Genomic DNA, 13,487 nt, shown 5'->3' on the forward strand with positions numbered 1-13,487 from the left:
TGCTGGGGAAGGATTTGGAAGTCTGGATAGAGAGGGAGCAAGGTAATGTGTAGACAGAGCGATGTGTGAAGCCATTTCCAGATAATCGCTGGAAAGTCAGCCCCTGGCACAAGTGCTTGAGATGGAGACAGTCAGTGGGAGATTCCCAGGTGCTTCCTAAGTGCCTGTGAAACTTCCCAGCAAGCTCTTGAGAATCACTGGCCTGGGTGCTGGTGAGGATGCCCCACCTCTTGGCAGCCTTAGCAGTCCCTGGCATGAGACATTTCCAAGTTGGGCCTCTTCCGGTACTTTCTTCCCTTCCCTCCAGCACTATACCAGTTATCCCCACCTGCACTAGATTCATATATTCTGTGTAATGAATGTCTGGGGTGACCTAGGAATCCAGGACACAGAGCTTGGATTTATTTTGGCCCCTTGTCCCTGCTGCTGAGTAGCTCTGATTACCCCCAGCAGTTCTTGATGTATTCTTCTGTTTGATAAAAACATAGTATTTGCCCTCCCTATTTTATAAGGGTGTCTTAAGAATGATATGGTCTGATCTCTAAATGGAAATGTTTCCTCAGAAGACACAATGACTTGTGAATGTGAATTCTGCTTTCAACAGTGAGAGTGGCAATGCCTGGAGTTCTAGGGTTTCTCCTATCCACATAACACATTTATGTAGAGAAGACATTTCCCCAACAAATAAGTCAACATTCTTCATAACATGACACCTACTGAGTATATGGTATATAAATTCCCACTAGGTAACAACAGAGATCTCTGACACAACACCATGTCTTTCATTCTCCAAAGACATGCTCAAGCCTAGACCAGTGTTCTCAGAGAGATTTCAGGTAGACCATTATAAATCCATGTGTGTACCATCACCTACAGCTTTATGAGACCCCAGCCCCTTCTTTGAAAGCATCTGTTTCAATAAAATAATTTCATCAGTTACTTTGATTCATCTTATTTTCTACTGTAAGAACACCAAAGTTAGAAAACTACAACATTAGAATAATCATTTACTTGGAAATTATGCTTTATGGCTGGCTATCTGTTTTCTGCAAATGAACCAGCAGACATGACTCCCAGGCTTGCTAATTTGAGTTTCTGAAAACAAAAGCATTGTCATCTGACCCCTGCATTTATTGTGCTCCCCCTTAAAGGAAGATGGGGCTCCTTTTTCACATACAATCAAGTGGCCTCACAGAGGTCTCTAAGATTCAGACTCTTTCCCTGAGTTTCTATTACTAGTTTTGTTTTGTATTTTTCCGAACAAGTATTGTGTTAATCTGTGTTCTGTTGCCATCAAGTACTGGAGAAAACCAAGTTATAAAGAGAAAAGGTTTATTTTAGCTCACAGTTGGCTGACTTATTGCATTTGGGGCCTGTGATGAGAGAGCATGTCATGGTGGGAGCATGGGATAGAGGAAGCTTGCAACTCATGACCAGAAGGGAAAGAGAGGAAGAGGAGAGGCGAGGGTTCCAATATGCCTTCAAGGGCACGCTCCCAATGATCTGAAGACCTTCCAGTAGACCTTACCTTTTAAAGATTCCACCAAGTCCCATGGCATGGACTGGGGACTAAGCCTTTAACACATCAGTCTTTGGAAGGCCCTAATTCCAACTGTAGAAAAAAATAAATTGAGCTCAGAGGAAATAGCAGATCCTATGTCATACATTGCAGATACAGCTGTGAGCAAACAGAGTATTCTCCATTTCTCTTAAGAGCTTATAGTTTTTCTAGGAAGACTGTCCCTAGACAAGAAAGACTGATCTGATATTAATGTATAAGGTGGGATCAGAGGAGTCTCCCTTGGAGCTGTGATATCTAAGCTGACACCTAAACTACGATGGGAAAGAAGTTAGACTTAGTAGGAGCTTTCACCTGTGAGGAGTTTAAGACATACAAACCCCAACCCTATCATAAGAAGCAGAGTGTGAACAATTGCTTTAAGAAGGTAGAAACAAAATATTATAAGTAATCTCAAGAAGGAGAAAAACCAATATAGCTCAGATTAGGAAAAGTTTCATGTAGGAAGCAGAAAGTACTACACTTGACTGTGCCTATGATGTATGGAGTGTCTGTAAGACACAAATGGAAAAACTGAGCCTCCTGCATGCTGATCATTATTCTAGGCCTGGTCTTCTTTTGCATTTGAATCTACAGTCCTTAGGACATGAATCTTGGGCCTATCATATTCGACATTGGAAGTTACATAAAAGGACAAGGGGAAATGTTATGCGTATTGAAAAATAGCAATTTGCACATGAACTACTGCCCACCAGTTTTTGTAGTTGTTGGTGCGGAAGGAAAAGAGATTGGGAACTATGTGAATCAAAAATTATTTTCAAATAGAAGTTCCAGTTAGGATTTTATAGATCTAGTTTCAGACATCAAGAAGGATTTAACTTGGGGGATTGATGCAATTAGCCTTTGCACTGTGAAAGACCCTCTCTCCCTAAGTGTTTGCAGGGTATTTCCATGAAGGTATGAATGAATGGCACCCAAATAGTTGGCTGATTTATATAATCAGTGATCTGAAATAATTCCCTTAAATATAAAAAGCAACATGGCATTAAGTAGTTTCACACTATGGGTGCCAAAAATTAATGGCTTTCCCCATACTCCAGACTCAGCAACTTTTTTGGTGCTCTCTTCACTGGTCTCTTGATCACCAAAGGCCCAAAGAACACTGCTTCCTGGTGCAGACCTGCTTTTTCCAACAACCAAGTCCTTAGCACTGGCCAGGCAACCAGTGTGTTAAATATATAGAGATATTCCTCAGTTCAACTGAGAAGTCTGCTGATGACTCCCTTTGAGTAACATTTTTGCATTTCTTTCCATTGATGTTGGGCTCTGATGTCATCTGAGAGCATCTATTCACACTTTAACTAGCTCAGGAGTCATTTTTTCATATTATGAGCTTTATTCAAAATACTTTCAAAACTATGGTCTTCTTTCCAATCCTTTAAGGCTCAGATTTCTTATCTTACTAATAAAATGACAGATGATACTTGTCCTGTTCCTGATGATCATTCACCTGAGCACACTTCTCATTGCGAAATCTCCATTTTGTGTCAGATACACTCTTACAAGGGGTCTTGGGGTCTCTGCAACTTCAGTTCCCAGGTAAGTTCCTATACAGGCGATGGAGTAAAATTACCCTTAAACCACCTACAAGAAACCAGTGAATAAACCCAGGAGGATATAATGCTATTTTGAGAGTTAATTTGTTACTCCTTCTCCATAATACCATTTGTTTAGAGGAATTCCCACATAGCAGTCTCTGTGGGACTAGGCTCAAGACCTTCCTAAGGACATTCAGTGACAGAGACCTGCCGTGCCCTGCAGAACAAAGCACAGTAGCAGCTACTTCTCACACTTGACTTTGAGCAAAAGTGATTTACACAAAACTGCCACTTAATGAAGGGAATCACAATTGAACTCTAACTGAAAAAAGGTATATGAAAATGTAGAAAAGTCTTACTGATGTCCAGACCCCAAATAGTCCATACCTGGAATCCTACATTACCCTCTTCCACTTTCTGGTGGAATAGTAATGTTGCAGTGCAGAGGGCCCATCCTTCCTCTCTGAGGGCCAGAGCCATCACTTTCTAAGCGTCCCCACAGCCTTTTCTCCTATCCACCCATGCACTGTAGCTGGGATCGACAGCGTTGGGACAGTTCTTATTCAGTGTCCCATCCTGTAGGAGGAAACTTCCTGCTTAAGGAAACATTTAAAGTCTACGATGCCCTCAATCTAAGCTGCTTCTTACTTGCCCTCGGGAAACAGATTCACAATTAAGAACCACAGCTCTAATCATAACCAGGATAAAACAAAGTAAACAGGTTACACTGCATGGCCTCTTCCTACCCTTACCAATCTCAGCTTAGGTAATGACAGTCCTTGGCCCAAGTTACCAGTTTAGGGATAAGGCATTTGCAAATGATATTCCAAGTCAGTATTCTGTCTGCCTTTTTTGTTTTTTTTTTTTTCTTTTTTGGTACCAGGAATTCAACTCAGGGGCATTGAGCTACTAAGCCATACATCCCAGACCTATTTTGTATTTTATTTAGAGACAGGGTCTCACTGAGTTACTTAGTGTCTCGCTGTTATTAAGGCTGGCTTTGAACTCATGGTCCTCCTGCTCAGCTTCCCAAGTCACTGGGATTACAGGAGAGCGCCGCGGCACTCGGACGGTCTGCTTTTGAAACCCAAGACTCTATGGATGGAAATATGAATTCAAGTCTTTAGAAGAACTGGGTACACCAAATTAATGTTTTGAGCAAAAATTACATGTGGATTCTCTCCACTTGTACCAGGCAAATTTAAATTCCTTTGGGCTACAATGGAGAGTTCATCTATTTTGAAATTACAGATTTCAACAAGTGAATTAGCAAACAATGATTTTTTTTTTTTTAACAAACATTAATGAATTTCCCAATTTTCCTCTTTTGCCAGTGCTGGAAGTAATGATCTTCTTAGTAATTTTTAAATGCTATAATCTCTTTATGTGAAGTAAAAAAAAAAAAAAAAAAATTACTAAATTATACTGTGGATTTATATGTCTCCCCAGTAGACTGCTGCTAAATTCTGGTTAATATGGGTTAAAATCATTAGGTTTGACAGGTATGGTTTTCCCATCAAGGACTTAAAAAGCACTGTGTTCCTCCTGAAGTGCCAAGGAGCCCAGAGCTCTCCCTGGCCAAGTGCCCCTCCCCACAACCTCTGAGAGCAATAAAAGCTGAGCTCCCACCTCTGTGACTGGTGAGTTCTCTGGAAGCAGAAGGCAGGGGTGTGTAGTGGTGCTCCTCAGGAAAGGCAGAGGCAGCAAGGTCCCCACTGGAAGCCTGCGTGATAAAGGCAAATGTCAATAGGAAGCAACATCCAATGCCAAATACCCTTGTTTACCAAATGTGTGCCCTTGGGATCTGAATTTATCCAAAGAGACTCTTCTTAGGAAGCAAGAGGGGTCTTTGTTGAGATAAAATTCTGGTACGTATAGGGTAGGGTACAAAGCTTTGCGGGCCTCAGCAATGACTCTATGATAGGGGTTGGCATGACTCCGTGATAGGGGTTGGTTTCTTTGTTGTGATTAACTGAAAGGAGGAAGAGGAGGAGGAGGAAAAGGAGAGGCTGAAGGCAGGAAATAATATAGAATTAGATTTCTATCACAGGTCTTCTCCCAGTAATTCCCACAAAGCAAACACAGGCTATGAGCAGATTTCTATGGAAACCAGTGCAGAAGCTAAGTTTGCCCCCAGGGCAGAGAAAAACAGGGCTGGTATACATGGCCCAGTGGCATGGAGGTAGAGAGAGTTGAAGACATAAAACTCAGCAGCATGAAATCACCATAGGGAAGGACATAAATTGTTACAGGTTGTGCAACTTGGCTTCTGGCTAAGTTTAACAACAGCACCAAGAAACCAGTCTGAAACTTGGACTTGGGATATAGGTTCAGCATAACCTATCCAAAATGCTTAGGACTAGAACAGTTTGGATTTCTGATTTTTTAAATTATTTTTGAGTATCTATATACACATAATGAGATATGTTGGAGATGAGAACCAAGTCTGAATACAAAATTAATTTATGTTTCCTATACACCTTATGCACACATTGAAGGTAATTTTATACATTTTAAATATGCCTCCTTTTTAAATAAATTTTTAGTTGTCAACAGACCTTTACTTTATTTATTTATATGTAGTGCTGAGAATTGAACCCAGTGCCTCACACATACCAGGCAAGCACTCTACCACTGAGCCCAAACCCAGCCCTTAAATGTGCCTACATTTTGACTGCAATGTATCACCGGAGGTCAGGTGTGGAATTTTCCACTTGTGATGTCATAGTACTAAAAACATTTTGGATTTGAAAGTGCGTTTGATTTTAGATTTGGGTGATAGGTTTGTTCGACTTATGTAATAGCTATCAACAAAACATTGTCATTCTAAAGCCTAAAAGAAATGACCTGAAGTATATCTAGGATGTTGCTTTTGTATTGTATATAAGTAACTCTTTAACCAGAGAACTGATATTGTATGGTCCAGGCTGTTAACTCTCTCCCTTCTGAACTCCACATCCATGTGGGCTACATATGAAGACAGCCAGCTGTGGGGTTGGCTGTCACACACTACAGATGACCAGTATGTCACATTCAGAGTATGGCTACCTGTAACAACCATCGACCATTGCAACTCTTAACTGAGATTTCTAAATCAAATGCAACTTTTTTCTTAATATCCAAAAAGGAACATCTGCTAGGATCAAAATCCTAAGCTTACAACCTTTCCAAGCTCCATGAAAAAGTAAATTTCATTAATGCTATATTTTTCTTTCTGGAATAGGAAATGCATTCTATGGGATATATTTGCCCTGCTAGTAGCAGGCCTTTTCTCCAAACAGATTACCTACATTATGGGAATCAAAACTAAGTAGGAGATTATACCTACTTGCTAGAAAAACCCCTTTAAACTTCATTTCTGACATTTGAGATATTTGATTAAGAAGCTTTCAGTAGAGACTTATAGAAAGAGTTCTGAATGGAGCAAAACCAGAAGCTATGTCCCTGGGTAGAAACAGATTTTAGGCAGTATTTCTTCACACCAGCTCAAAGGCAAATATAAGGTGAATATATGGTGTTTAAAGCTTGATCCAAGGGTGTTGGGTCCAGAAGGGTAGAAAAGTTCAGTTACCAATAAAAAATCTTTTAAAAAGTGCATAAGACTTGTTACATACTACATCATTAGAGATGTAGGGTGTTGCAAGAACGTGAAAGGGTCAGAAATTGGATTAAAATTAAAGTTAAAATATGTAGTCACCACTTGTCTGACATTCCAGATCTTCTGTAATCTCAACATGATTAATGAAACACAAGGGTAGTGCTCTAAACACATACTTGTTTAATGCTTGGGGCAGGACATATGAGGTCCTGGAATGGGGACCATCCTTACCTAGATATAACATACTTCCTCTAAAAGGAGGCTCTAACTTTTTTTTACATGTTATTCTTCATCACTGAAAGGAAAAAAAAAAAAAAAATAACCTAAAATCTAAAATGAGTTTTAGTTTGCTATACTGTGACATTTTTTAACACTTTTAATCTCTACGTGGGCTGTTGACATTTTGATTACAGCTTTTCCTAAAATCAGTGGAGGAAACGCTACCTTTAAGTAAATACCTTGGACTGTGTGAATCATTAGAATTCTGTGATCAAGAGGAAAAAAAGCTATTTCGCTTTATTTCCCATTGTCGACAGGACAGAAACGGTGTGACTTCGGTTGTGTGGCCACCATTCTATGCCCAGCACTTAATTATTCTTCTGCTTAGTGTCCATTTATAAGCTCAAGTCATGGAAAAGAATTCAGGAAAAGAATTAATTCTGCAAGTAATGCCTTTTGGTGGAACTTTCATGGCTCAATGTTTGGAAAAACAGCTACAAATCAATTCCAACCACCAACTCTTTGCCCTGGCTTTTATCAAAATGAAGCCCATTCACTCATTTCAATAGTGATGTTCACATTGGTTTTCTGAATCTTATGCTTAGAAGCACGATTAGGAAAGGCAAAATTATCATATGAAAGAAGTGGACAGGAACATGTCTTAAATTTGCACACTATCTGCCAAAGAATAAAGAGTTGACTTTGAAACTGAAGCACTTTACCCAAAGTATATCGAGTATGAGATAATGGAAATCTAAGTAGAAAAATTGACATGATGTTTTCTTGTACCTGGACTAAGAAAAGATGCCTAAAACAAGAATAAGAAAATTTGGGCAACTCTGAATCTTCAGGACCATAAAGGTTCTCCAATCTTTGGATCCTTGCCAATTTTCCTAACTGCCTATTGGCAGGGATTTGTATTTTTACATTTTACTTTTATCTCCTGTTAGAAGATATTTGCACATCTACAATAAAATACTAGTATCCAGGATACATAAAGAATGTCCCTAAGCCAATAAAAATAGGGGAAAAAAAAGTGGACAAAGGAAATGTCAGGGATTTCAAAGAAGAGAAAACCTGAACAGTTAATAAACATGAGAATTTGTTCAAATTTGCCAGTACTAAAGGCAATGAGAATTAAAACAGGATACAGTTTTTCCACCCATCATATAAGCCAAGTTTTAAGTCTCATAATAACAAGTACTAGTGAGAAGGAAAGAAAATGAAATGGTCTTGTCTCATCCCCTGCCAGTAGGAGTGTGTCCTGTTCACTACTTTGGAGGGCGGTTTAGCTGCATCTAATAAAACTGAAAATTGGTGCAGTGATTCCACTTAAAATACATATACTATGGAAAATTTCACATAGGTCTGCAAGTTTACAGTGTTTACTGCAGCGTGGTTCATAACAGAAGAAAAGTGGAAATAACTTAAATGTCAATAAGGAAAATAGGTAAAATGTATATTAATATGGCAGAATAATACTTAGCATTTAAGAGCAATAAACCTGGTATATCCATATTAGTGCAGAATAAGGGGGGAGCGCTAGGGAAGAATAGAGTTACTTTATATTAGGTAGAGGGAGTGAGGGAAGGGAAGGGGTATGGAGGTAGGAAGGGTAGTAGAGTGAAGCAGACATTATTACCTCCTGTACATGTATGTGATCCTACAACATGTATAATCCGAAAAACGAGAACTTACACTCCATTTATGTATGGTCTATCAAAATGTATAAATGCATTCTACCATCATGTACAATTAGAATAAATTTTTAAAAATAATTAAAAAAGAAAGTAGACATATATCTCAATTTGAATAGGCCTAAAATTTATACAGTGAAAAGGCAATTCGCCAAATGATAAATGCAGTATGTTATTTATGTAAATAGGCATTTCTTTGATTTTGTACATGTACAGAAACATCCAAAATTTATAAAAGCTATACACTAAATTCATGTAAATGGCTGGGCAGGGTAAGAGGACTGGGGCTAATGGAATGTGAGGGAGTTTCATTTCTATATCTGATGGTTTCTGGTTTTTTTTTTTTTTTTTTCATTTAAAGAATATTCTTGACACAAATATGTCAAAATGCTAGAAACTACAAATTTGGTATGATAGCTATGGGTGTTCATTTTCTTTTTTAACTCCATAAGGTTTCTCATTTAATTTACCAGCATGAGGAAAAGTGTCTGTTGGTATTGAGATGACACTACTCCTTCCCCAGGTACCATTTCCTAGATGACCTTTGTCTATATCTTCTTCCACAGCAAGTTTTTCTCATCTTTCTGAGTCTTATTCAAAATATGCCCATTGCTTTAGTTTATAATTATATGCTCATAATTTTTAATCTCTTCTGTGTTTTCAAAGTTTCTTGAAATATGCAATTCGAAAACACAAGCACTCCATTTCTCCTCTGATGCAGACGGTCCTAACCCTAACCCTAACCCTAACCCTAACCCTAACCCTAACTCTAACCCTATAGGAATATGAACCTGTAACAAGAGCCTATTTCCTCCAACCACTCTGTGGTAGTTGCATAACAGTTGCATAACATGGACTGAGGCCGTCTCTGGTTGGGATTTTTGAGATGAAATATCCCATTTCTATTTCTTCTCAAGCTGCTGAGCGTGACACGTAGAATGGAACAGAGCTGAGGATGGTAAATGTGTGTCCCCTCAACGCCAAGGCCAGAAGTCGTCCTTCAGTCTCGTAAGCCTCTCTGCTGAAGATCTGCCAAGGCATACTGAAGGCGTCTTCATTCTTCTCTTCACAGCTGAAGATACACACTGAAATCAAGAGTTACTAATACTTTTTTTAAACTCCCATCAATAATGGTAATAGTCACTAATATACTGTACTCTGCAATTTCCATAATGCAGGAAGGATGGGAGAACTTTTGGCAACCTCACTGGGAAGGATTCTGTGACAGAACAGTGCGCTGGAAGAAAGACTTTGCAAAGTGAGCGTGTCACTCAGCGATTACAGAAAACGGATGTCTTCAGAGAAATGCATGCGATCCAAAGCCCTTCCAGGGGGCACGGGATGAAAACTGCAGTCCAGAGGCTGTTCTGTGGACATCATGGATGTGCTGAAGGAACATGATACAGACCATGGGAGGAGAGATTTGGCAGACTTCAAAACAAGAAAGGGGCAGCTACAAAGTTGTTTAATAGCCATAAATCTCCCACTATTTTTCACAAAATACCATCTAAGACCACAGCTCCACAACTCATTCCCCATCACTCAGCTCAAGTGGAGTGCTTTGGCACGCTCACTCACCCTTAAATCATTCGCCGCATAAAGTGATCCCGGGTCTGGGAAATTTGTCAGCCTCTTTCAAGTAAAAGCAATCTTCACTTTTCATCACAATTCATTCTCTGAAACCATGGTATAAAGCTGACTCTCCTAAAAACATTTATTTTTCTCTCATAAGGAAAAGCATCACTCATTAGTTATCAAGTATTTAGTAACCACCTACTATATACCAGACCTCATGCTGAAAAATATCATAAAAAATAAAGCAAGGACCTTGATTGCATTCTTGATGCATCACACACACACAAAAATCACATCATGATCAATAATTGTTATGAAGAGTTGCCAACTCATAGCAGGAGTCTCATCCTCTGAATTAACACAGAGTTGCCCCTGCCCTCGGTTATGACACCTGAACACCTGTAACGGTCATCATACCCTTACTTGTTTCTCATCCACACTAATGGAGACTTTTCTAAATTAACTATGTGAACTGTCTGAAATTAACTATACTAGTAATCCTCACACCCCACTTACTACCAGAAATAGAGAGAGGAAGTCAATGCATGATGATTGAAGGAATAAAACATTTTAAAGTCAAAGATAAAACTATATGCTCATTATTGTAATTCAACCTAAAGGAATGAGCCAACTCTTCAGAATAGGAGGATAAAGACTTGCCATGGCCTGAAGGACTGGGTTAGGGAAGCTAAGAGCCAGCCTGAGGGCTGAGGCTTCCTGCCCAGCTAACAGATGAAGGCTCCAGGCCTTTCAGCGTGAAGCAAGATGGAAAGTGCCAATGGCCGATGGATGGATTGAGCTGGGAATGACAGACAGACTTGGAAGCAGGAACAGACATCTTGTCCAGAGACCAAAGCCAAGAAATTGGGAGGGGGTGAGAAGGCAAAGTAGAAATGAGGGTGAATTCATAACCAAGAGGCCCAGCAGGGCAGAACCAAGAGCCCAGCACAAACTGAGCATTTAATCCATCTTCTTACAGAGAATTGAAAACCTGGGACTTCATGGGTTAAGCTGATTGAGGGAAGTGAAGAGTAATAAAAGTCAGAAGTCAGCAGGTTGTGCCAAAGGCCTGTCTGGCATAAGAAGCCTTTGGAAGCAATAGCCTAGAGCTTTCCATTTGTTTTTATCTGATCTACAGGGGGCCCAATTCTGCCAGTGCCCAAAATGGCAACCAGTTCAGAGTTAGCAGTTCACAAATATTTATGTAAGGCAAGGAGAGAGGAAGGAAGAGGGGGAGGAAGAAAAAGAACCAGGAAAGGAAAAAGGAAGTAAAGGCTATGGCTTGGCCATTTAGTAAGTTATTACTCAATCAAATCACATGCTGTGAGAACTGTAAAAGACCTTCATCCAGAGCAGGAGCTTCCAAAACATACTTAGCAGGTACTTATATAACATGGAAAAAATTAAAAGAATCTACATATGGGATATTACAATAATTATCAATTTTTCTTAGGTAACCAAATAAAACTATAAATATGAAGGTGAGAAAAAATATGCAAACGTGTTTATTACATAATTTTAAGTGAACATAGTAAATATAAAAATCACATTTATTGGAATTTTTAACCATATAAAATTTGCAATCCATTGAAGTTAAAGATGAAAAGCTGTTTGATAGCAAAGTTAGATTAGGGATGTTTTTTCCTTTAACCTTATGTAGTATGTCACTGCTTCTTACAATTTAAAATATTAAAAATTTAAACTCTACTTATATAGCAGTTGATATGAAACAATACATATTCCCTCAAGTACTCTCTAAGTTCTCCCATCAGAAGCTGAGGAGAGGTGGAGGAAGAGAAGAGAGGAACATAAGTCAAAGAGAAAAGAAAAGGAATCGGGAAAGAAAGGGGACAAAGTGTGAGACTGGAGTTAGTATCTCTGGAATATGTACTAGGTGCTAATGGTTTTCCAGTGTCTAAGAGATGTCTCCTTATTACCCTCATTTGGAAAATGAGAAAACTGAGACATAGAAAAGATAAGGGATGTGTCCAAAGCTTTACAGTTCTAAAACTCTGAGTGTGAGTAGAAACCAAGTCAACCACCTGACCCCGAAGCCCAAGTTGCTTCCCCAGCACCTCCCTGTCTCTGATCCCCTTCTCCTGGCATTACTCTACTCTGCCTCCAACACTGTCAGCTGGGCTCCTGTCTGGTCCCTTGTCAGAACTGCAGACTTCAAGATTTTAGGGGCCAAATTCTAATTTGACAGTAAAAGCCTGATAGCATCTCACAAAGTAACTTCTCAAAGTATTGAGAAAAGTTCGTCAATGAGAAGGAAGCGACCAGTTGCAAGGGTAATTTTAAAAAGAGAGAACATTCCATTCACAACATCTATTTATATATCTATATCTATCTATCTATCTATCTATCTATCTATCTATCTATCTATCTATCTATTACACACACACACACACAGACACACACACACACATCAGGGACCTGACTCAGCAGTGCTCAACCACTGAACCACATCCCCACTCCGATTTGTTCAATTTTTTTATTTTGAGACAGGGTTTCACTAAGTTATTTAGGACCTTGCTAAGTTGCTGAGTTTGGTTTTGAACTTGCGAACCTCCAGCCTCAGTCTCCCTAGCTGCTGGGATTACAGGTGTGTGCCATCATGCCCAGCTAGTAACAATCATCTTTATCCAAAGACGTACAATGAAGCATGAGTCAATATTGTTGCTAATTAAGTCTCACTGAGGATTTAGTTTGTGGAGTACGTTCAAACACAAAACATAATCAGAATGTAATATATTATAACCTCCAAGCAATCTGCATGTGTGCATCACATTTCTCAAGCATTAATTAACATGCAGTCATTTCACATACACTGCTTTGTTTAGCTCTCTCAACAAACTTATAATGTGAATACCGTTACAATTACCATTTCACAGATAAGATGACTGAGATTTAGACAGAGGTTATATAACTTATCCAAGAGCACCCAGTTAGTATTTGAAAAATTTGGAATTTGAAATGACACAATATGATTTCATAGCTTGAATCCCAACCATTGTATGATAAACTTGATGCTCAAATGTGCCTAGCAAAGAAAACCCTCCTGGATTTATTTAGTATACTTACAAAGGCAGTCAATATATTTGTAGAAAGATATGATTCCACTCATGATAAGATTCAATGTGTTTTATGGTCTGGTGTATAAACAAAACCATGCACTTATTTATTAATTATTAATAAAATAATGAGCTATGTAATGCAGACATGAGTGCTTTTGATCTCTTTGGTTTTGGGGTTCATATAACCAGTGGTATGCTAAAATC

General features: G+C 39.0%; 1 protein-coding gene across 1 annotated transcript in view; it reads right to left on the minus strand.

The window, feature by feature from the left end:
• LRMDA (leucine rich melanocyte differentiation associated) overlaps nt 1–13,487 on the minus strand; it is a 1,042,563-nt gene that overhangs the window by 194,456 nt on the left and 834,620 nt on the right. Inside the window, exon 6 of the mRNA XM_079135971.1 lies at nt 4,747–4,840. Within this exon, the coding sequence (XP_078992097.1) occupies nt 4,747–4,840 (94 nt within the window). The remainder of the gene's footprint in view (nt 1–4,746; nt 4,841–13,487) is intronic.

Source organism: Sciurus vulgaris, assembly GCF_902686455.1.
Source record: "Sciurus vulgaris genome assembly, chromosome: 4".
NCBI classification, from domain to species: Eukaryota; Metazoa; Chordata; class Mammalia; order Rodentia; family Sciuridae; genus Sciurus; species Sciurus vulgaris.